Raw genomic sequence first — 25,963 nt, 5'->3', positions numbered from 1 at the left:
TAAAAAACTGACTTAGTCACAGAATTAAAAATCTCACAACACCAGGTTATAGTCCAACACATTTATTTGGAAATATTAGCTTTTGGAGCGCTGCTCCTTCATCAGGTAGTTAGCTGATGGAGCAGCATTCCGAAAGCCAGTACTTCCAAAAACACTTGTTGGACTATAACCTGGTGTTGTGGGATTTTTAACTTTGTCCACCCCAGTCCAACACTGGCACCTCCTCATTTTAGTCACAAAAGACAGAGATTAGTAGTGGAAGGGTGCTTTTCAGAATGGAGATCAGTAATTGGTGCTGTTCCACAGGGATCAGTATTGGGATCTTTATTGTTTGTGGAGGAAAATGTACGTGGTCTGATTAGTGAATTTGCAGATAACACCATCAGGAAGTCCTATTCCTGATGAAGGGCTTTTGCCCGAAACGTCGATTTTCCTGCTCCTCGGATGCTGCTAACCTACTGTGCTTTTCCAGCACCACTCTGGAATGAACTCTTTTGCAAAGGGACATCCCACAAAGAGGTGCGTAACAATTGTCATCTCCTTTTCCCACAAGGGCTCAAAGACATTAAATTTGACCATGGTTTTATAGACTTGTGGTCAAATTTCCCCAGTAGGGACACAGACTATGGTATAGTCCATAACAATGTAGCATTCCATAACAGTGTGACCAAACCCATCCCTTCCAACACCATAATCAGGTAGAACATCAGAATGTACTAACATATTTTGTTTGTATACTGGGAGATCATGCTTAGATTGATGCAACTGCATACAAAAAAAGATAAGAATGAGTGTAATGTTGGCACTTATCTCCCTTTTATCTTGAGGTTTGTGCCCTGCAAATATAATTCATCTTCAACCTTTAATTAATGTTGAAGCTGGATTGGGTGTCATGTACAACAACACCAGGAGCACTCTGCACTGAATGACCAGATTCTCACCTGCAATGGAGGGAATGTTGCTCCTACATGTCATTTTTGTTTGACGACAGCAACTCACTCCATCCAAATTTTAGCAGATGCCATCATCTCTCAGCAGCACTTTTCAAATTGGTAATGCGGTCTGTAGGATGGATGGGGATCTTTCCACATGGAAGACATAGCTAAATGTCTCCAAAATTTCCCCAGTGAGTTCAGGTAATCTAACCCAACAGTGAAGAGAACAAAATCCAGTTTCCAAAGAACAGGACCTCACTCTTGCCTCAATTCTCCTTCGCTCCTGAGGCCAGTTCAAACTGGGTCGCAGATGGTAACCAGTCTGAACACTCAACAACGGATCCCAAACAGAGGACGGTATCATCACCTGTGCACAAAGCGGCTTTTAGCTTAAGACTATCTGTGAGCCTTAATTCAGCGAAGAGACGAGGAAAATCCTGACTTCACTGAAAATTCCTGTCTTACCAGGGGCGCAGATCTCTCACCTTCAGGCCGAACCGTTTGGGGGAGTTGCTGTTTTTCCTTAAAGAGATCCCAATCCATTGTTTGGAAAAACATTTTTTTTTAACTGTTTTGCCTAAATAACAAAATACTCAATTTGGCCTAACAAAACAGCTAACACAAAGGCAAATCTACTCAGTCACACAGAGTCAAGCCTGTCGCACCTTCAGGCCAACGACGCCATACCGGCAAGAGGAACCCTCCCCACTCCCTTCATCAGTCCTCCGAGCTCCATCACCTCCCCGCCTGGGAGGACTCGGCCCTGATTAACACCATCAGTCGGTCAGGGCTGGTCCTCTACGCATGCGCAAAAAGGCCTCCCTCGGGGAGGCGAGGAGGGGGAGCGCATGTGCAGAGCGGGCTTGTCGGTCGGCGTTGTTCTCTATCTCAATGGCGTTTCTCAGTCGTTTAACATGACCGATTACACCGAGGAGCAGCGCAATGAGCTGGAGGCACTGGAGTCCATTTACCCGGACTCGTTCACAGGTGAGAGGCCTCTGAGCGGGCCGAGGGCCTTCGGCTAAGGAGAGGAGCGGGAGCTAGCCCCTAGGCCCGAGACTGAGCACTGCGGCTGGGGAAGGGGGAGACGGGGTTGGGGTGGGAAAGGCTGGCGGCCGGGGGTGGAGGGGGAGGGGGAGCTTTACTGTGGCCGGTTGGGAGCTGTCAGCATCTCAAACGGCAACCGAGAGTGGTAGATAGATCGACAAAATAGACAGGCAGGAGGCTGGAAGAACAGCAAGCCTCAGGTGGTGGGTGGAGAAGTCGGGTGTTAGCCTTCCTCAGGATTCTGTAGAGGTAGATGGGTAGATAGTCTGGGCTCAGTGTTAATCTTCTCAAAACCGTCCGAGGATGAAGGGTTGGGGATTCCTGATCCTTTGTACATGGGAACATCCATATTGTAACGCAAGAATTAGCTCTGGCGATAATGATGTGCGTGATTCAGTTTAATTGATTTTTACCCACGTGTACAAAGGTAAGGTGTATGGAGTGTTGCAGCAATGAGTAATTATGTTCTGAAGCACAACAAAATAAAGGGGCAGCAGAATGAAGTTTTCTCGTGAAAAAATTGCCTAAAAACAGAATAGCTGAAGAATAGCTGAGACATTCTGTTTCCCCCTTCATTAGTCTTTACCTCGATTTTTTTTTCATTCTAGACTGAAATCTGTTTTCTCTGTTTGTGATTAACCTTAAACTGTAAAGCCTCAGGCATCTTTGTCAAAGTTATAGATGCAGCATGTCACATCATACATGGCTGACCAAGCATCTCCCCAACTGTCTGCAATGACGAGTTGGATGGGTTATCGACCTGCTTGGCAGCATCATAAACACATTTTCCATGGCTAATGATGCCATGGTAGGACTTGAGCCTGGGGAATGGGTCTGGGTGGGTTGCCATTCGGCGGGTGAGTGTGGACTTGTTGGGCCGAATGGTCTATTTCCACATTGTAAGTAATCTAACACTAAATTTTATGGCCCCCCATTCTGATGAATGCTTTGTTCACGTGTGTTACTTTTGTCACTAAATTTTGCCCTTGCATAACATGATTTACTTTTTATTATAAGCATTACTTGAAATCTTTTTATTTCTTGCATTCAGCATCTCATATATCTGAATATATTGTAAAGGCTATCTATTGCCAGCTAATGGTACTGTTGATTGATTAAAACTAAATGCATTCTTAATGGTTTGGATTGATTTATTAGAAATGCAAGTGTCAACAGAATTAAGTGTGGAGCTGTTATTTGAAAGTAATGATAACTATCAGTGCCAAGGACCTGGGTTCAACTCCAGCCTCGGGCTGTGTGGAGTTTGCACATTCTCCCCATATCTGTTTGAGTTTCCTCCAGGTGCTCTGGTTTCTTTCCACAATCCAAAGTTTGCAGGTTAGGTGAATCGGCCATGCTAAATTGCCCATAGTGTGCACGGATGTGTAGGTTAGGGGTAAATGTAGAGGAATGGGTTTGGGTGGGATACACTTTGGAGGGTCGGTGTGGACTTGTAGGGCCGAAGGGCCTGCTACCACACTGAAGGGATTCTTGGATAGTCTAGTTTCCTGAAATATTAAATATCAAGGCTTCAAAGTGTTGGCTATTAACTTTGTATCTGCTCTCATTTGTATTGATTTTTCTCAAACTTTTGAAGAAATCTGTTTTATAACATTCTTTGTTACAATTTGGATAGAATTTTTTTGTAAATATATTTATTAGCGCAAAAAATCTTTTTTTACTTTACAAAAATATAAAGTTATTGAAAATATAACAAATACTAGTATAATAAAGAAAAACACAAATTACAATACAACTACTGTCTACTAACTACTAGCATACTCTATAATACAAAACAAAACCAAACACTATGCAAAACAACACCAATAAATAAGTGACAACTAAAACACACAAGAACACAAAATAGCAATGCTCGGCACAGAGCTCCCAAACAGAAAACCGGGAGCGTTGTCTCTGCACTCATATTAACTCAGGAGTGCCCTCTCCTAGCGCTTGCTCCTAGACCTCACGTAACCAGTTAATATCCTGCAAGGCTGCACCACCCAACAGGTGATAGAGGGCTCTAACCAAGAGGGTGCTTGTGGAACGTAGCAACAGCCTCTCTGTATTGGCCCTCTCAGCAAACCTACCATTATGGTAAAACAGACACCTTAGTTAAGATAGCAGACAAATCTGTATCCAAATAACTCCAAAAGGATTGCCATGTCTCATAAAACTGGTCTATTTTGCGGTGCACCATGTTTGTAAAAAAGATACAATAGAATGCGCTCCATAATTAATTTCCATCATCCCAACAAGCCCAGCAGGTTCTCAGACACCCAATTCATCAAAATATTCTTTCGTGCACAGTATCTAAGAATATTAAATAGTTTCTTCCCATGCCCATCTAAAAATGATACATTTGGTAGACCTAGGAGGAGAGATATTGGATCAGCTTTAACTTCGGTCCTCAATACCCTTCCTATCTCTCTCACCACAGCGCTCCAATAAACACTGAGCCTCTGGCATGTCTACAAGTAATGGGTAAGAGTCCCTACACTTATTTTACATTTGGGGCACATTGAAGATGCCCCTTTTTTAAACTTTGCCAGGCTGGCCAGTGCCAAATGAGCCCTATTGCAGAACATTTAACTGCAGAGTGCATGTCCTATTACAGATTGAGATCTTTCGCATGTCCTCCCAGGTTTCAGAAGAGATCTCCACTCCTAGCGCTTGCTCCTAGACCTCACGTAACCAGTTAATATCCTGCAAGGCCCCACCACCCAACAGGCGATAGAGGGCTCTAACCAAGAGGGTGCTTGTGGAACTAGCAACATCCTCTCTGTATCGGCCTTATAGGGCTTAGTGAGAAGCATGGTCATCTTCTGGATGAAATTCCCAATCTGAAAAAGAATGGAAAAGATCTCTGCTGGGCAGCCCGTATTTGCAACTCAACTACTCGAAGGACATCATAACCTCCCCCTCAAACAAGTTTCCCAAACTAGAAATTTCTCTTGCTGACCATAGTTTAAACCCTGAGTCCACCATCCCTGGTCAGAAACCCGGCATGCCAACTATGGGAGTGAGTGGTGAAGTCTTGGATAAGCAACCCTCATTCTGCGCACTACCCTCCATACCTTGACCATACTAATAACAATAGGGTTCCAGCAGTGATTCATAGCTGTCCTCATCTAATCTGTGAACAAGTTAATAAGAGGGCACTTTGCCTGGGAGGCCTCAATATCTAGCCATATTGAGCCTGGATTGTTACCTGCCCAATCGCGCACACAGGACAACAGGGAACTCAACTGATACCTCCTGATGTCTGGGAAATCAACTCCTCCCCATCCTTGAGGCAACTGCAATTTAGTAAGTTTGATGAGGAGCGGCCCATGATGCCAGACAAAGGAACTAAACCAACCCATAATGTTCCGCAATGTTAACCCGGGAAACATTATAGGGATAAACGCATGGGATAAAGCAAATGAGGAAAGACATTTGTCTTAATAAGGGCTATTTGGCCCAACCACGAAATTGGAAGAGCCTCCCATCTCTAGAGATCCCACCTAATATTGTCAAGCAGGTGAACAAAGTTAGTCCAAAATAACTGATCAAATGTGGGCGGAATAAAAATACCTAGGTATCAGAAATTTGCCCGTGACCACTTAAAAGGGAACCTAGGGCCATCTTCAACCTCTGCCACTTCCTTAAGGTCCCCAAAGGCATAGCCTCCGACTTTGCAAAGTTGATCTTATATTCTGAAATAGCCCCAAATAAATTAATACGTTGTAGGAGATGGGGTCCGATTAAAAACAAAAGGACACTATCCGTATAAGGTATAATCTTGTGTACCCTCGATCCCACTTCTGGAGCGGTTATGTTGACATCCTGACAAATGGCTTCTGCCAGTGGCTCTATCACCAACGTAAACAACAACGGTGAAAGGGTGCAGCTTTGACTACTGCCCCTTTCAATCCTAAAATTCCCAGACTTCACCCCATTGGTGATGACAGTGACCAGAAGGTAGTGATATAAAACCTCCATGCACCGAGCAAAGATCCCACCCAACCCAACCGCTCTAAGACGTAAAAGAGATACAGCCATTCCACCCAGTCAAATGCTTTCTCTGTGTCTGAGGCAATCACCAATCTCTGAATTGATCACTGCTGACGTGCTTGGATCATATTCAGTAACTGTCTAACATTATTAGAATACCTACGGCCCCTTGTAAAACTTGTCTAATCCTCATAGAGTCATAAAGATGTACAGCATGGAAACAGACCTTCGATCCAACTAGTCCATGCCAACCAGATATCCCAACCCAATCTGGTGCCCCCTGCCAGCATCTGGCCCATATCCCTCCAAACCCTTCCTATCCATATATCCATCCAGATACCTTTTAAATGTTGCAATTGTACCAGCCTCCACCACCACTTCTGATAGCTCCATGCACGTACCACCCACTGAATGAAAACGTTACCTCTTAGGTCTCTTTTATATCTTTCCCCTCTCACCCTAAACCTATGCCCTCTAGTTCTGGACTCCCCCACTCCAGGGAAAAGACTTTATCTATTTATCATATCCATGCCCCTCATTATTTTATAAACCTCTATAATGTCACTCCTCAGCCTCCGATGCTCCAGGGCAGCACCTTCTCTAATCTCAGTGCCAAGATCTTAGACTGAATCTGAATTTAGTAGAGAGATGGGCCTCTGTGAGGCACATCCTCAGGAACCTTCCCCTTAAGAATGAGGGAAATATTAGCTTCTCTCAAAGATGATGGTAGGCATTCATGCATTTAGGAATGATTTACATCTCCAACATCGGCCCTGCCGGAATTCCTATAAACTCCTTATAAAACTCACCCGGGAGACCATCAGTGCCAGGCACTTTCCCACTCTGAAGTTGCCTAGTTGCCTCCTGTATTTCCTGAACTGTCAAGGGGGCATTAATGTGAAAGGCCCGTCCCAAGGTTACCCCGAGAGGTCCGGGTTCTTAAAAAAGGCTTCCATCTTAGCCCACCTGTCTTTGCAACCTTCAGACCAATACAATTCAGCGTAAAAACTCCAAAAAGCCTCATTAATCCTTTTGGCATCGTATGTAAGGACGCGGCACTGTCTCTAATTGCAGTGATCGATTGGAGCGCACGCTTTTTCCTAGTCAGATATGCTAAATAATCCCCTGGCCTATCCCCATACTTGAACAGCCTTTGTCTAGCAAAAGCAAGTTCTTTATGGTCTGTGTGAGTATTGAATTCAAGGCAGCCCGGAGGGTTGTGATCTGCTGTAGCTTAGTCACTGGAGGCCATGCAAAATGTGCCACCTCGGCGGCTTTCAACCTTGTCTCAAGTAGACGTTGCTGTTCCCCCTTCAGTTGGCCGAATAGGAAATAGCTCATCACCTAGTAAAGGCCTTAGTGGTCTCCCATAACATAGACGGACTACTAGCCATGACTGAGTTGATAGCTGAGAATTCCTGGAACTCCCTCAAAATGTATTCCACTAGTTTGGAATCCTTAAAGAGAAAAGGATCCAGATACCAGTACCACAAACTTAGCCCCTCACTCTTGGCCTTAACCTTAACTTCTACCAGAGATAGCTATATTCCCAATTTTACAACCCATAATCGAATCCAGAAGGGTTGAGGGAGCCAGAAAAAGATCAATGCTCATGTGACATTTATGTGGGTTTGAAAAAAAGGTGAAGTCCCTTTTCACCCTTAGGGTGAAGACATCTCCAAATGTCCACCAGCTCCAACTCCTCACATAAGTCAGCCCCCTGTTTGGCCTGTGAAGAAATAGTTGGGGGCCCACAAGGCATTCTGTCCACTGTCGGATCCAAAAGGCAATTGAAATCCCAAGCTCCCCCGCACCCCCCGCCCCCCAAATAATAATGTGCTGTGTGCCAAAGGCACTCAACTTAGAAAATGCACTAATCAAAAATTTGAGGGGTTGTGCCGGAGCTCAGTAGACATTTTAAAATGTCATATTCCTCCCCTGGAATCAGGGCCTTAAGTATCACAAACCACCCTTGCTCATCTTTCACCTGCTCTAGTAATGTGAACAGAAGATTTTTGTGGATAAGTACCGCTACTCCCCTACTTTTAGTAGTAAAGGTTGAAAAGAATACCCGGTCATAACCCCCACCCCCGTTGTAGCTTCAAGTGTTCCCCATCATCAAGATGGGTTTCCTGCAACAGGACGATATCAGCCCTTTCCCTCTTAAGGTTAGAAAGCATTTTTTTTTCCTTTTAACGGGCGAATGACTTTCCTTGATGTTCCAGGTGCACCATTTAACAAGACACTTAGCCATATCCCCTTTCAGAGACCCTTGAACCCCCAGGATGGAGAACCCTGCTCACAATGTGCGGAGCACAACTAAAGACTCAGTCGCGGAATTGTGTATACAAAAACTACTCTGTCATAACTACAAATAACAATTGCTCCTAAAAAACTACAAAGAAAACCAACTATAAAACCTTGAATGGGAGACTCCCCCCACCAATACGGAGGCACTCACCCTACCCATGCGCCGTACCAGCTCTGACTTGCGCATTGCAACCCGATAGCCCCTGACAATCTGCAGCCGTCCAGATTCCATTTGAAGGCCCAGGAACTGCAGCAGTTAGTTTTCAAAGAAACTGGCAGGCTGCCCACCTTCTTCACCCCCCCCCCCCCCCCCGGGACCCCGGAGATTTGTCCCCCGACCTCAATTTTCGAGGTCTTCGACCTGGTCTCTCCAGGCCTGCACCTGCTGCTCCAGCACCTGGATCCGACCGGATGAGGACTTGATTGCAGCTTCTGATGCTGTGGTTCCACCCTCCACTTCCTCCATCACTCCCCGAGGCTCTGGAGCTCCCGTTCATGCTTCTGCAGCATGGACACGATGGGTTGGACCTGGGCTCGGATCTCCTCAATCGCAGCCTCAACCCTTGAGGTAAGTCTCGCCATTGCTCCCGCCTATTTCTGAGAGTCTGTCAGGTCCCCTGGAGGTTCGGGAGAGACCGCTGCTGCAGCCTCTGGTGTGTCCGCTACTGCACAGGAGTGTCCTCCCTGCTGCTGTTTGCTCACTCCTTTACCTTTTGGCATCCTTCCCACTTCAAATTATCAACAAATATGTGTTCTTTAAATTTTCAAACTAATAATTCCTACGCATAAGTTGACCAGGGATGGCAAAAAAAACCCTAATAGGCCTTGGCTGTTAGGCAGTGCCATCCACAGCAGTTCTACAGAATCGCTGCCATCTTGTCAGGTCCCGCGTTTGGATTGATTTATTAGAAAAGCAAGTATTAACCGAATGAAGTAGGTGTAGGGCTGTTATTTGGAAGTAAGGATAAGTAGGGCGGCATGGTGGCTCAGTGGTTAGACTGCAGCCTCACAGCGGCAGCAACCCAGGTTCAATTCCAGCCTTGGGTGACTGTCTGTGTGGAGTTTGCACATTCTCCCCATGTCTGCGTGGGTTTCCTCCCACAATCCAAAAGCTGTGCAGGTCAGGTGAATTGCCCACGCTAAATTGCCCATCGTGTTAGGTGCATTAGTCAGAGGGAAATGGGTGGGTTACTCTTTAGAGGGTCAGTGTGAACTTGTTGGGCCGAAGGGCCTGTTTTTACACTGTATGGAACCTAATCTAAAAAAAGTGTATTTTAAAGTTTTTCATATAATCCTGCAGAGCTTTCCTGTTGATCATTTTCGTTTAAATCAAGTTGAATCCCCATTTCTTGTTCATGGCTGTTCGTGTAACTCATTATGTTCATGTCACTGTCTCCAGCTATTATGTTCCCAGCTATTGAGTTATACCTCAGTGGTGGTAATCTGGTCTAAGCAGCTCTGCCCATCTGCTTTGCATTCCTCCCCCCCCCCCCCCCCCCCCCCCACCCGAAGTGCCTATTTCACATTTGTGCCTACTGTACATTTACTATCTTTCTTTATTTCATCCAATTTCTAATGTTTAAATCCAAAGTTCTTGGAATGATCCTCCCCACCTATGAGCCGAATCACTCCTGTTGCATATAATCTTGTGCAGCCCTGCCTGGATCTGAAAGAATCCTACCTTGCAAATATAGTAAAAAAAAATTGAGAACAATTCAAGGTGAGGACCTGAACTGATGAACAGACATTTCTTTGTGCTTGGTCCCCCTCTCCAATATAGCTGTGGCTCCTTTTTGCTTATCCCTTGTGCACCAACATAGAGAGGGCACTTAGCACTGAAGAATCCCCTAAGCTGCTGTCAAATTTCAAGGTTCTCCATTCTGACTGTTACTAAACCATTGCCATTACCCCAAGGAGAAATATCCCACTGACTCCACTTGAAACTCCCAGGTCACCCTACCTATGATGCTGCCAAACATTGGGAACCTTTGGCTTTTCAAAACTTAGATATCCTTGGCCACAGTCCTCTTTAGGAGTTAACTTTTAAATCCTTTTGTGTTTTTGATATATGAGGCTTCCACTTTTATCTCCCAGCTCACCTCAAATGTTGCCAAAGCACAGCAATCACTATAACAACTGGCTAGACATTGCAACCTTTTGCTAACCTCATAAACCTGTTTATGTTTGGCTGTCAGTTTCCTCTGCTGACCTTCTAAAAGTCAAGGGTGAAAAAAAATGAAATGAACAATTCAAGTTGGGCGCAGGAGTCTGACTGCTCTGCCACTTATTAAGTTATTGTAGATCTGATTACTGCTCAACCACACTAACCCCAAGCCCAATTCCCTTTCACCCACTTACTTTTCAAGAATCTATCAACCTCTGTTCAAAGTCTGCTTGCATCCCCTTTTGAGGAAGTGTTCCAAAGACTTATGACACTGCAAAAATAAACTCCCATCTTCACTGTCTTGTAGTATGCAGAATCTTGACAACACTCTGGGATTTCAAAGATTCATCACCTCGGAGAGAAGAAATTCCTTCTCATCTCAGTCTGAAATGGCCTGTGGCTTATTCTGAGATTGTTTCCTGGTTCAGGGCGCCCAAATCAGAGAGTACCCTTCCTGCATCTACCTTGTCAATCCCTGGAAGAATGTTGAATGTCTGAATGAAATTGCCTGTCTTTACAAAACTCCAGAGAATATAAGCCCAGTCTATTTAGTCTATCTTCAGTGGACAATTCTTTCTTCCTTTGGAATTAGTTTGGTGAGACATTTTTGCACACTCTACAATATTTGCATCTTTCTGTAAGTACAGATATCAAAACTACGCACGGTTCTCCAGTTGGAGTTTCACCAAGGCGCTACATTTATTGTTGTAAGAAATCTTTGTTCTTGTACTTACACCCCTTGTAATAAAGACCAGCATACCATTTGCTTTCTTAATTACTAGCTGTACTTCTAAATTTTTAAGTGATCCATGAACTTTGACCTTTTTGAGTTCAAAGATTACTTCCGTGTGTGTGCAGTCCTGAATTTGCACGTCACTTAACATATAAAGTCTAAATGATAACATACACTGTTTGAAACTCAGCGCATGCACGTTTGTACAGGTTGTTCTGCTATAGCGCAGACTTTGTCAGTGCGAATTAGTTATAACGCGATTGACAAATTGTGGATATTGTTTGGATAATGCCAACTTTCTAGTGAATGGGTAGAGTAATTTTTTTTAATTAATGATCTTCCGCAGTGCAGTTTTCTATAGCGGTTTTCCATAGTGTGTTTTTTTTTTAATAGTGTGAGATTACAGAGAAATGCAACTGTCACGTAATAGCAGCACGACCTATATGCCTGTATCAGCAAACACTGCATAATATAATATGAAAGCGAGAAATGTTTATTAAACTGATTTATTGGCTTACAAATGTATCTTATTTGAATGAAGTTATTATTAGTCTTTAGTTTATTCTATAGGTATTAATATTTAGTTTTCTTCTAGTGGTGTCGGAGAATCCCACAAGTTTCACTATCACAGTAACATCTGACACTGGTGAAGATGAAGAAAGTAAGTGCCTAAATTTGGTTAAATAATGCTTCCCTGTGCTTTATTGGGTATTGCATTGGATTTCTTTTCATTCTGTATAGGTTTAAATGTAAAGCTTGATTGGTTGTCTGAAACCAAGTTGTAATTGTGGAAATATAGAACAGTACTGGAGATAGCCAACTGGATCTTTTTGAGGGCAGCAGTTCAATTCGGTTCAGCAAATTGCTATGTTTTGGTGTGGACATAATTGAAAGCTTTTACAGCTTCATAACAAACTTTTATACTTTATCTTTGTTCTGTCTTAAATAACTTTGCCTACTAGTGGAGGCTTTGTTAAGAATACACCAGGCAATGATAATTGTCTGCCAAGTTTAAAAAATTAAACCAGGCAGATTCACTCTGGTCAAGGTGTTACATTCAGAAATGAACCACAAAAGCAACAATGATGTTTTCCATTTTCTTTAGTTTTCCTATCAATTGTCCTAGGAGAAAGTGCGCACTGCAAATGCAGGATATCAGAGTCAAAAAGTGTGGCGCTGGAAAAGCACAGCACGACAGGCAACATCTGAGGAGTAGGAGAATCAACGTTTTGAGCAGAAGCTCTACTTTCCTGATGAAAGGCTTATGCCTGAAACATCGATTCTCCTGCTCCTCAGATACTGCTTGACCTGCTGTGCACTTTTCCAGCGCCACACATTTTTACACTGCAAATTGTCCTGCTGAGTACACAATTAAAAGCTTTTGGCTTTTATTTTAAGGAACTCTGCAGTTCTGTACGACCAAACCAATCAACTTAAAAAATGGAAGAATGCAGATGCTAAGGCATTTGCTTAAAATTCCATCTACAGACCACAAGACAAATTGGAAATTGTGAAAGCACCCTAAAAGATGATCCCTAAAAAAGGAAATGACTGTTCTAAAGGACAAAGTGGAAGACAGCAGAAAGTGTTCGACTTGAGGGTAGTTGGTGATTGTGATTGCAGAAGAGTTACGTTGGATATTTCAGATTGGCTAACAAATATGTCTGACATACCATGATAGCAGAACTCCACAGATTAGGACTGGACATAGGCAGAAGGCTAAATGGGTTTCAGAACATTGGTAGAAATAGTGATCTTTGTGACTGAGGTATATGGGTTCAGAGGCAGGTGTAAAACCACTAGGGATTTTGAGAGTTTGATCAAATTTATAAAAGTAGACTCAAATGACATGGTTCCTTGAGTAGATCAACAGAAAAGCAGATTTGAAAGCGGATGGTGTTGTGACCACATCAGAGGCACTTGGGACATCAATATGGATGAGAGATATTGCAGCACAGTTGACAAGCTTGATGACATCACCATGATGCACTTTTAATCTTAAATGTAATAAAGTGTTCCAAGGACTTTATAAAAGAAAATTTGATGCAGTGACAGAACAATTTAATCTAAGGATTCTAAAGAGGGCAGAATTAGAGAGAGATATCTCAAAGATTGTGGGACTGGAGGAAATTGCAGTGACAAAGATGGGCAAGACCATGTAGAAATTCAGAAACAGCAATAAGAAAGTTAAAACGAGGATATTGTTTACTTAACTGACAGTGTAGATCAGCTGGAACCGGAATGATGTGAAAAGGATTGAGAGAGTACGTGGTATGACATATTTGGAGAAAAGGAGATTATTAAAATAGACAAGTTTCTAATGGATTGTGCTCATAAATCCCAAGATGAATATTAAGTCTGGACTTTTAACAGAAAATAACTTCGGTATCTTTCTTCTGATATAATATTGATAATTCAAGCAGCGATTGTTTGTTTCTCTTGATAACCTCTTACACTAAATGTGCCCGAAACGTAATTTTTATTGTTAATGCCTTCAAATCCACATGGCCATTATTCTTTATTTGCATTAATTTGGAATTATGTCACTTGTCAGAAATATTAGAGCATTTTTGAGAGTTCCTGGGTTTAGCTTTTCTACTAAACCACAGAATTTTGTAGCACGTGTTCAATGCGTCATGTTATATGGACTTTCTCAGTTATTTGTTGTCCCAATCACGTACTTTTTCACTAAACCTCTAGATGGCAGCCTACATCGTACACCACGCAAATAGATATGTCAGAAGATTTGCTAGTTTGTTTTTCGAAATCTGACTTAGGTTTATTTTTTACTTGTACTGCAGTCCCACTTTAGATTCAGGTCTGTTTTTGCCATTGCAAACCACTTCACGGTGTATCAAGTTGGGTGTAATTTTCAAAAAGTGAGTATTTTTGAGTTCCTGTGCATGCAAGAAAATTAATTGTAATGCTTTCAGTTATGAAGTTAATCAAATGTAGCATAGGAAATCATAATGTGTGTTATGTCTCAGTGTGTCAGAATGCTTTTGAGAGGTGATAATCATATAATCATCAAATCGTGCTTGTGACATGAAGGTATAAATGTCTCAGACTTCATCTTAACTGTGAGTACAGATGTGTAGAATAACCAGCCAGAAAACATAGCTACTCTTTATTTTTTGATTAAAATCCAAATTCTTTCAAGATACTGTACATTCCTACAAATCCCTTTACTTAAAAATTAATGGCACAAGTTTACAGACCGTACTGAGACAGTGAGGACTGTACTTCTCTGCCTCTCTGACTTTTTTAAAAAAACATACATTCTGATTTATTTTTACAAAACAAGAGGCAACCAAATGCTCCCCACAGCAGAACTATAAAGCTCTCCTCAAAGAAAGTGTAGCTTTAAAAAAAACTTGAAAACAATTTTCTACATCACTTGTGTACAATGGCTTATTGTTTTTTTTTCCTTTTTTTAAATCAACAAAAATAGAGGATAGCCCTCATGCTGTCAGCTTGTCTTATTTTGCGTGAACTCCATCAAGTGCCTGAAGCCTGCTACAACAGTTCTGATTTTTTTTAATGGACAGTTTGAAAAGGATTACAACCCCTTAATGGCACAGCAGTAAGGAAAATAGAGAAAAAGCAACAGAAAATGGGAAAGAAAAATAGGGGAGAGAAGCAAACCAGAAAAAGGAACAACTGCAAGAGTTCAAAAGACATTAACCAGGGATGCCTGACAGTATCAAATATGTTCCTGTGAAGATGTACACAATGCCTGGTAATGCGGTGGAGGCAGGCTCAACTGAAGCATTCAAGAGGGCATTGGATGGTTTTATTTTTAAGATAATGGTGTGCTGTGATATGGGAAAAGGCAGAAATTTGGCGCAAGATAATCAAGTTGGTGCAGGATATCATATCTGTTATACTAGGGGAATTTGGATATTGAAGGTGATTGATAGCTAGCATGTGAATCTACATATTGACCAGGGATGAATCATTATCTTCACTGACTTATGAAAGCATGTGAGGCGTGCGATATACATAAACGCTAAAAATTGAGGGAGCATCTTCATCGAAGATGTTGCATTCACTCCTTGGGACAAAGGTGCTAACAGACCAATTCAGAGTTTATGAAGAAAATTCCATCCTTCTGTTGGATTACTTCTTTCAATTTCCTATTTGCTGATTTAATATATTGATGCTTATGATAACCATTATTTTCCATTTATTCAATATCCTAGAACAGTTTGTCTTGTAACAAAATGCAGTTCACAGCGAATTCATTTCAAGCTGTGTACTAAGTGGAGAATGACCCTTATAATGTTGTCACCCCACTATCCATATTGAAATGGTTATATTCAAATTCACAGCATATGCTTTATATTGTCAAATCAATGTTCAAGCGTTGAGCAGCAAAATATGATTGGTGTATTGTGTTACTGCATTTCCATACATCACCTGTTGAGAAAGGACTATTGTCTTGGCACAGTTTATGCTCAGAAAGCAAGTGTGAGCTGTCTTGTTAGCAAGGTCTTAACAGAAAGTCTTAACTGTTCCAACATGCACAATCTTCTTCAAACCTTAACTTGTGCTGCTGTGCAAGATATATCGGTTTTGTGATCTGAAAAAAAGTAGAATATGTTGGAAAAACTGAGCAGAACTGGCAGGATCAGTAGATTTGAATTGAGTACAATTCTTCTTTAGTTTGAAGCACTATATCTATTTATTTTCTAGGTGCTGCCTTACTGCTGAGCTTTTCTAACATACACTCTATTTATTTCAGATTTGCAGTTTTTTTTGTTATGATACTGTAATACTGACTATTAAATTCAATAATTGTTTTTTACAGCCGTTGAGGCAACTATTCAATTTACATATGTAGAACAATATCCAGATGAACCTCCAATTTTCGAAGTCATTGAGCAAGAGAATATCCAAAAGTCTGATGTTGCAGATATAATAACGCTATTAAATGAACAGGTAAGTGAACGAGAGAAACCCGGGAAAGATGCCTGTTAAATCATTGTGCAATTCAGCTCAATTAATGGAAATTAGCCAAAGTATTGCACTCCTGTGAGGGCTGATTTTCTGTGTCTTATTTGTATGAGATTCTTGGCAAAACTAGAGAATTATAAACAAAAGTTTACTGTGAATGTTCCATTGTGAACAAAAGGGAAACAACCCATTTGTGCTATAAAATGTCAAATTTAAAGCAGTAGTACAAACTATTTTGATCACAAAATTTTATGCTCCTCGCCCTAATGATGAGCCCCTTTAAAATAGATCGTTGGGAAACAGTGGGGATGGGTCTTCACTCTCATTGACCCGAAACTCAACAGGGCACAGTACATAAATACAGCGGCTACAAGAGCAAACCAGAGAATAGGAATAATGCAGTGAGTAACTCATTGCCTGACTCCCCAAAGCCCCTCTACCATCTACAAAACACAAATGAGGAGTGTGATGGACTACTCCCCACTTGCCTGGATGGATGCAGCTCCAACAACACTCAAACTTGACACCATCCAAGAAGCAGCCCGCTTGATTAGCATCTCATCCATAACTAGCTACTCCCTCCACCACCAACGCTCAGTTACAGCAGTGTGTACTATCTACAAGAAGTTCACCAAACATTCTTAGACAGCACCTTCCAAACCCACAACCATTTCCACTTAGAAGGACCAGGGGAGCAGATACATTGGCAGACCATCACATGTAAGTTCCTTTCCAAACCATTCAGCATTGTGATTTTGAAAGATATCAGTGCACTTTCACTAGCCCTGGGTCAAAACTCTGGAAATCCCTCCCTAAGGGCATTGTGTGTCAACCTACGGCACATGGCCTGCAGTGCTTCAAGGTGGCAGCTCACAACCGTCTTCTCAAGGGACTCTCACGATGTCCACATCTCACAAGCAAATTTAAAAACAACTTTGTGTTGTCAGTGACAAACAAACATTTTATTTTGTTGTTTACTTTGCTTTCACTCCTCTTTAGCTATCGCATAAGACTGCTCTCTCTGCCTGTCTTTATGTGCAATTTTGCAGTGAATTTCCCTTTTGTCAGACTGCAGAATGACAGTTAAGTTAAAGGAATGGAATTTGTGTTGGAAACAGAAGAGCAAACACTAATTTGAATGTAAAACACTCATTGGTTTCATATCACAATAATGCCTTTGATTTCTGTAGTGACAGGAGAGATGAAAGCTTAGCTTTCTATATGTCATGTTGACTTTCAGCATTTCAAAATTATTTTACTTTGGCCCATTAATCTTGAACCTAGCAGTAAATCACAGTTGTGTCAGCAGTACTGCAAAATCAATAAGCTTTACTGCAATTGTTGCTTGCACTCTGAAGTGTTGATTAATTTTGCAGCATGTTCTGAAGCAAAAGTCCCCTCTCTTGACAGTTTCTATGTCTTTTGGTAATTCCCTGACTCTTTTTTTTATAGCCATGTTCAAAATTCTTTCATACATATTTTGCAGTATTATGCTAATCGTCCGTGCTGTCTTATCAGTTTGTGAGTAGATTAGAAGGATGAATGAATGGCAAGTAAATCACTGGCATTGAGTATTAGTCTTTGGAACAAAACTTGATTATTTTCAACAGTTGAATTTTCTTCCAAATCTGTTTCGCTTTTCAGGCTTTGCATCTGGTTCATGATAGTGATCGTTGCCCTTGGTGATATTGTGTTCTTTCATCATGTTCTTACACTGTGCATTACGTCTTTCTTGCAGATACAAGAAAATATTGGGATGGTAATGATATTCACATTAGTGACAGCTGTACAGGAAAAATTAAATGAAGTTGTGGATCAAATAAAGTTCCGCAAAGAAGAGGAAAAATTATTAAAAGAAAAAGAAGCTGAAGAAGTCGAAAAGGTTTGAAGAACAGGATGTGGATCTGTACACAAACTGATCCATGTATCTAGGCCAAATGTTTAAAATTATACAGATACAGCCTCATACCACAAGAACTTCATTTCTGTTAAACATATATTTGGTTTCTTATAAAACAATTGATAAGATCTAAACAGACAGCTACCAAGGATGTTTGTTTTAAATGTTTTATCACCCATGGTATCAAGTAACTAAATTCATCAGTTCATATGCAATTTTTGAACTTGAGTCCCAAACCCACTTTTAGACTTCGAAATTGAGTGATGCATTTGAGGTTCAGTTTACTGTCTTGGAATTTTCATTGTCTCAATCTCTTCCCTGACATACCTTTTCTCTGGTCTGGCTGCAATATTCCCAATTTCAGTCATATTGTCATAGTTCACCTGTTAATCTGCAGTATCAGTTGAGTTATGCTTTACATTCCTTGTTCCCCTACTAAGATTTTCTGATGTAATACTGTTCTTGCAGTTAAGCCAGGTCTATCATCTGTAGAAATTCTTTATCACTTCCTGATACTTTTGCTCTATCATGTTGTTATCTCTATTTCTTATGCCTTTCTTGTGTATGCCAAAGTATTTTGGTTTACAACCCATCCTCAGACCCACTAATTTATATGTATTTGTAGCAACTTGCATTTTTATAGTTAGTATAGGTGGCTAAAGAAAGGGAATTTGAGAATATATTTGAGTATCTGGGAATTAATATACCACTATTAAAGCTGTGATGGTTGAAATATCGACCACCAGTGATGCATTAAAGGGAACCATATATTGTAAGCCAGTACGAATAATAGTTGCTACAAAATTTAAACCTAGAACAATTCCTTTCTGTCTGCACATATCCTTTCATCCACCCACCCCCAAACACCACCACATAATTTAAAAAAAACTTGTGTGTAATCACAGCAATCATGATATACCAAACGAAGTCACATTGACCATCTTTGCACATGGTCTTAATGGCAGGACTTGTCCAATTACCTTGTCACAGTAATCTGCACTTACAAGTCAGGTTGTCCAATATGTTGGCAAACTGTGTACTGTTCATATAAGAACATATGAAGCAGAAGTAGCCACACAGCCTCTCAAACTTGCTATTCAAATTTCTTATTGAATAAGATCATGGCTGATCTATTACTGTTTTGAATTCCATTTTCCCATTTATTACTGATAACCTTTGATTTCCTTACCTAAAAGATATGTGGACATAAATTTATGAACAGGAAGGCAGAAGTTCCAGTGGTGATGACGACCTTTGGGTCATAATTTGCATTATGAAGTTTCACACACAAGGTGCTGACTCCCCCACTGGTATAAAATATGATGCAACGGAAACGATGTTCTAGTGCAATATGTTTGAATTCCACAGCACTCTGTCTTGCAACATTTCCCCAACAAATCTATGTTAAGCAAACATAAGTGAATCAGAATATTTTCCCCACTACTCCCATTCACTCTACCATTGAGTTATACCTTCATAGTTGCGTACAAGGTGAAAATATATATAAACTAATGTTCAGATTCACTGTGACTAGCACTAAATTGCAGTGATTTCCATTGTGAACTTTGGCTGAGATAGCTAATGCTGTTTTCACATTTGTTCTCCACTGCTAGCTCTTTATAATGATAGTTGGTGGGAATATTTGAAAAAAACTTATCAGATTTTGAATTGTGACTGAGTTATACCCTTGTTTTAAACCTGAGCTTCGTGACTTTCTTTAACATGCATAAGATCATAAGAACTAGGAGCAGGAGTAGGCCATTCAGTCCATCAAGTCTGCTCTGCCATTTGATACAATCATGGCAGATTTCATCTCTCTCTCAATTCCATTTTCCTGCCTTCTCTCCATACCTTCAACCCATTACTGTCTATTTCATTAAATTTACTGAAGGTCCCAGCATCCACCACATGCTGAAGTAGTGAGCGCCACAGACTCATGACCCTTCAAGAGAAATAATTCTTCCTATCTGTGTTATAAACCTGCTATCCCTATTCGCTATTACTTCTTTTTCTTGATTGCTCTGCAAGAGGAATCTCTACATCTACTTTGCAAATCTACTTTAGCATCTTGTACACCTTAAATTAGATGTCCTTTCATCCTTCTAACTTCACAGTATAAACCTAAACTGCCCAATCTCCCTTCATAAGACAAACCCCACATTTCTGGAATGAATCTAGAGAACCTCCTGTGGACTAATTCCAATGTAACTACATTCCTCCTGAAGTAAGGAGATTAAAATTGTATGTTGTACCCCAGGTGCAGCCTCATTAATGTTTTGTACAGTTGCAGTAATGCTTCCCTGTTTTAAACTTTATTTCTTTAGCAGTAAATGCCAGAATTCCATTTGCCTTCCTTTACTACCTCTTGTACATGATTACAAGTTTTGTGATTCATGCACAAGACACTCCGGTTCCTCCACACAGAAGACTCAGGTTTCTCTCCACTTAGGTAATGAGCAGTCTTTTTATTCCTCTAACCAAAATGGATAACCTTACAGTTACCAAGGTAAACTTCATCTGCAAAATTTTGACCCATTTACCTAACCGTCTATATCCATTTGTAAATGTCTTATTTCTTCATTGTAACTTGCATTCCCACTATTTTAATTTCCTCTGCAAATTTGGCTGTGTTACTTTACATCCCCGCATCCAAATCATTAACATGGAATATAAATAGTTGGGGTCTGAAGACTGAATTCTGTGGCACCCCACTAGGTATATATTGCCAATCAGAAAAAAAGATACATTTATCCTGACACTCTGCTTTTTGTTGGTGAGCCAATCCTCTATCCAAGCTAATAAATTACCCATAACTCCTCGTGGATTAATCTTTTTTGTGGCACCTTATCAAATGCCTTCTGGAAGTCCAGATATACTACATCTGCAGGGTCACCATTATCCATTATTCTTGTTACATCGTAAAAGACCTCTAGCAAATTAGTCAAACATGATTTTGATTTACACTTCGTAAGACTCTGAGACTGTATTTTGGTTCTCCAAATGTCCTGTCATTACTTAATAATGAATTCTACCAATTTCCCAAAGATCTGTACTTTCCTACTTGCTTCCTCCCTCCCTTTTTGAACAAGCATGTTATATTAATATATTTTTCCAAGCCACTGGAACCTTTCCTACATCAGGGAATTTTTGAATATTATAGTCAATGCATCAATTATCCCTGGAGAGAAGATGCACTGTTTAGTTACGAGGTTAATATGTTGCAATGTGTGGATGTGTATTATCAAATTCCATACTACAGCTGATTAAGGAACATTAGAGTAGGGATAAGTCATTTGGCCAATCAGGTTTGCTCCTTCATTCAAGTAGATCATGGCTGGTCTTCGACCTCAGTGCAGTAAATTGGTACTATCTCCATTTCCTTTAATTTCACTAGTCTCCACAATCCATTGCGTTTCTTTCTTGAGCAGCCTCAGTGTTTTGAGTTGCATAACTCTCTGAAGGTAGCGAATTCCACAGATTCATGATCTTTTGAGTGAAGAAATTCCATCTCTTCCTTGGCTTAAATGGCCTACTCCTTCTCTTCAGACTTTGTCCCTGGTTTGAGAGACTCCAGTCAGGGCAAACATCCTATCTACATTCACCCTATCACATCCTTATCTTTCAACCTTACTTCAAAACTCTAGGGAGACAGACTCCGTTTTCTTAATTTGTTCTCAAGATAATTCCTCCATCCCAAGAATTAATCTGCTGAACCTCTGTTGCATTCACCCTATGGCAAATATATCCTTTCTGAGATAAAGAGACCAAAACTGCACACTGTACTCCAGGTGCGATCACACTAAGGCTGTAAACAACTGCAGGAGAACTTTTTATTTATGAACTCCAATCCCTTTGAAATGAATACCAACATATGTTTGCACCCTAATTGCATGCTGCACCTGCCTGCTAACTTTTTGTGACTTATGGATGAGTATATCCAAATTCTTTTAGAACCCATGGTTCCTAATCTCTCTAAGAAATATCCTGCCTTTGTTTCTTCGACCAAAGTGGATGGCATGAAATTTATTTGCATCATATTCCACCTGCCATCTGCTTGGCCGTTCAGTTGGCCTGTGAAAGTGCCCTTGCATCCCCACCCAAATTGGTATCATTAGCAAATTTGGAAATGTTACAATTTGTCCCCACATCTAAAACATTTATATAGACTGAGAACAGCTGTGAATCCAGCACTGACCCTATGTACCCCATTAATAACAACCTGCCATCCTGAGAATGTCTTGTACTCTCTTTGTTCCAACCACTTCTCACTTCTTCCCCACCACAACAATTCTAATGTGCTTTAATCTGCCAAATTAATATACTAAAAGCCATCTGAACGTCCAAATACACCCCATCCACTGATCTTTCCTTGTCTGTGCTACAAGTTTGTCAAACGTGATTTCCCTTTCCCGATTTTACTATCATTTTATAAATATCTGGTTATCACATCCTTTATATTAGCTTCTAACATTTTTTCAACCACTGATGATAAGCTGACAGATTGCTCCCTTCTTTATCTGCTATCTGTGTATTTAAGCAGCTGTAGCAAAGTTATGAGAATAATATATCCTTGCACCATTTGGATAAAGGAATCAACTCTTCATTGAAACTTTTGTGCACAGTTCAAAAACAACATGTTCAGTGACTGTAATTCTGCCATGATTTTTAGTTTTGCTATGTGTTACATTTTTAGATCCCTTACTGAATTGTAGATATCTAATTTACTCACTGGAATCCATAAATATACTCTTTTAAAGACTTTTATTTTCTGCACATTCTTGTAGGCAGTTTTCCATGGTACACCAGTTACGATTGAGAATTTTTTGTCATGGAAAGCAAAATTTGATGTGGAGTTGGCTGAAATCAGAAGAAAACGGCAAAGGGAAGAGGAGCAGGCTGGAAAAGTTAAATTAACGGGTATGTTAGATATGTTGGTTTTGAAAATTAATGCAGCTTAATATGAAATGTCTTTTTCCTCTAATTGTGACATCTGTTTTCATCTTAGTTTCTTCATACAATATTGGGTATGTGGATACTTTATGTAGAATCTGAGGGTGGTAGTTGCCATCTCATATATGTTCCCTAAGAGATAATATAATCAAGCTTCTCTAAAAATCAAGGTTTCTCTCGATGGCCACCAGTTGGTTTGTCATCAGATTTAAAATGCGACTTTAGTGGCTTACTTGCTTTCTTCTGCACCTTACTTCATGCTAATACTGTCTTCTTCACCTGTAAACTGGGTTATCCCACTTACTCTTGTCCAGACTTTCACCCTTCACGGACCTCTTTTGTTGTTGTAAAACTCTAGCTCCATCCTACACTGCACTAAGTTCCACTTTCTCTGGCCTTCATAAACTTGCATTGGTCTCCCAAGTCCACAAATTAAAATGTTTATGTTTAAATGTTAAATTATTATGTTTAAAGGCATGTTGCTTCACTCCTCCCCATCTTCCTAATCCCCAGTTTTCTCACCTATCTTTCTCAAACTTCCAGTTTCTCTTTCGCTGTGTTTCCCTTCCTCTCTTGGATTCTCCTTCCCTCACCTTGAGGAATATACTTTGACATGGTGGAAAGGTTTGCATGCTGCTGTGACTGAGATAACAAATGTCAACCATGGAAAGCCTTGGTGCAAGGCAGGAAGATGCTGTGATCAAAGTCAAATCTCTTGATTTGGATAGAGACTGGAATAAATGCATTGCCTCATGTCCTACTGCCTAAAAGGGACTTGAACTACCTAAATAACTTACCTCCTCTTTGGTTATTCCCTCAGTTGCCTATGTAATATTGAATTCTTTCCTCAAGCACCTTTCATTTGCACTTTCCTCTTTTCCTCTAAGACCCTTAAAACTTAGCTGTTTGTCCAATCTTCTGGTCACTCGGACTCTTCCTGACCCCTTTTGTGAGGTATCCCTGCGTCACCAAGAATTGAACTAAATGAGTATTGATAAAGTCTGATTGTGTTTAATGATTTCAAGTTTAATGCTTGTTTTTAAAGTTTTTTGTTTTTACATTTTAGGCAAGCAACTGTTTGAAACTGACCATAACCTTGATACATCTGACATTCAGTTCTTAGAAGAAGGTAGAGCTCATTTTGTTTTCAATTTTATAATGCTGTTCTAATAACTAGTTCATTGGACTGATAGGGTTAGCGCTGCTAAACACTTTGCCTTGCCAATTTCACATTTTAATGTATGTTGTTTAATATATATATATATAATATATATATATATAATATATAGTAACAGTGCAGTTCTTAACCTTGTAATTTTCTAATCATGAAGCAATGTACTAGGGCTGGAATTTATTAACTCTTTCTCGGCTTGGTTTTGGTGGAGTGGGATAATGAATACAAAGACTACTGTGCCCAACATCTTCCTCCCCATCCCAAGCTGTCCTCCATAATACAATAGTTGGGAGAGTGCTGAAATTGCTGGGCTGCCATTTTTGAGTAGCTTAAAGTGAATTGAGTTTGGGGGGTGGGGGGGTGCGCGGGGAAGGTAGAATTTATTCAAGGATACCCTGTGTGCATCAGGGCTACCTATGCAATTTATACTCTTGTTTGTTTCTTGCTGCCTGCCCTCCAAAACATGACCACCACACCCTGGGTTCTGGGATCCCTACCCACTCGTAAAAGCTTAGGATGTAACTGCTTCTGGCAATCATCATTTTTGTGCTCCTTCGTACAGTCGTGGCAGTGTTCACTGCTGAGCTCTGACACTACCAGGATGACTAGAGCTGCTAGCTAATCAGATTGCTCAGCAACTCAAAATTCGTCCCACTGAGGGATGGTTCAAACTCTCATAGGTTAATCGCCTCTGGCATGTTATGAATTCATTTGTCATTTTCTGTTCCATCAAGTCCTGAATGACTACTTTCCAGTGAATGACCAAATCCCCATACACATCCAACACCTGCAGAATCTGTCCCAGTGTTCTGTTTTAAATTATTACAATTGCACACAAAAGCTGGTTTATTTTATGGATTTTTGCCTTTCTGATACCTTGGAAGTTATGTATGATTTAAAAATGATGCTTGGTTAACTGGATACTTTGGAACCTTTGCAAAATTATTGCTACTTCACTTGACTTTAATTGGATTGTGATTAAAACTACTCTTTGTCTATTTACAACAGGCAACAACGTGGAAGTTGATGAATCCCTGTTCCAAGATATGGATGATTTAGAATTAGATGACGATGATGATGATCCAGATTATAATCCTGATTTAGGAAGTGAAGAAGACTAAGTTAATAAAAATTATTTTGTAAAAAAACACCATTCACAGTGGCAGAATTTGTATACGTCATTGAACAAGGATGAAGTCACAGCATCTGTGACTTTTTGTACTGCAACTAGCACGTAGTGGTCATAAAATATGAACTTTTTGTGCCCACCCTTATGTATGCTTCCATATGTATTCAATAAATTTTTTCCAAAACAAAACTATTTTGGATTTAATCAGAAATGCTTTATTTTGTTTGAAGTGATTCTCAAAAATTAATTTATTCTATTAAGCAGATTTGAGCTAGCGTGTTTTGAGAAGATTTGTAGCTCAGGTTGAGGTTCTGGATGTAGGTTTGCTCGCTGAGCTGGAAGGTTCATCTTCAGATGTTTCATCACCATACTAGATAACATCTTCAGTGAGCCTCTGGGCGAAGCTTCATCCGAAGGCTGACTGAAGATGTTACCTAGTATGGTGATGAAACATCTGAACATGAACCTTCTAGTTCAGTGAGCAAACCTACATCCAGATTTGAGCTAATTAATCGCATGCTTTTTATTAGCCTATAAAAGCTATTAGCATCTTGTCATAATATTATTTTAGATATCCCAAAATATAGTACTAATAGCATAAAGTAGTAACTTTATCACTAAGATCATGCATTGGATATAGCTTACATAATAAAAGATAAAAATGTAGTT

General features: G+C 40.4%; 1 protein-coding gene across 1 annotated transcript; it reads left to right on the top strand.

The window, feature by feature from the left end:
• The first annotated feature begins 1,742 nt into the window (after positions 1-1,742).
• On the top strand, positions 1,743-25,483 carry rwdd1 (RWD domain containing 1). Its single transcript, XM_072555534.1, has 7 exons — positions 1,743-1,922; positions 11,781-11,846; positions 15,996-16,126; positions 17,880-18,023; positions 22,826-22,958; positions 24,058-24,120; positions 25,174-25,483. Exons 1-7 carry the CDS (start codon positions 1,784-1,786, stop codon positions 25,284-25,286), a joined length of 789 nt encoding a protein of 262 aa, XP_072411635.1. The 5' UTR covers positions 1,743-1,783; the 3' UTR covers positions 25,287-25,483.
• Positions 25,484-25,963: the final 480 nt, after the last annotated feature.

The sequence above is a fragment of the Chiloscyllium punctatum genome, chromosome 3 (assembly GCF_047496795.1).
Source record: "Chiloscyllium punctatum isolate Juve2018m chromosome 3, sChiPun1.3, whole genome shotgun sequence".
NCBI classification, from domain to species: domain Eukaryota; kingdom Metazoa; phylum Chordata; class Chondrichthyes; order Orectolobiformes; family Hemiscylliidae; genus Chiloscyllium; species Chiloscyllium punctatum.
The sequence above is the reverse complement of the archived record's forward strand: the minus strand, read 5'-3'. Positions and strand labels throughout refer to the sequence as shown.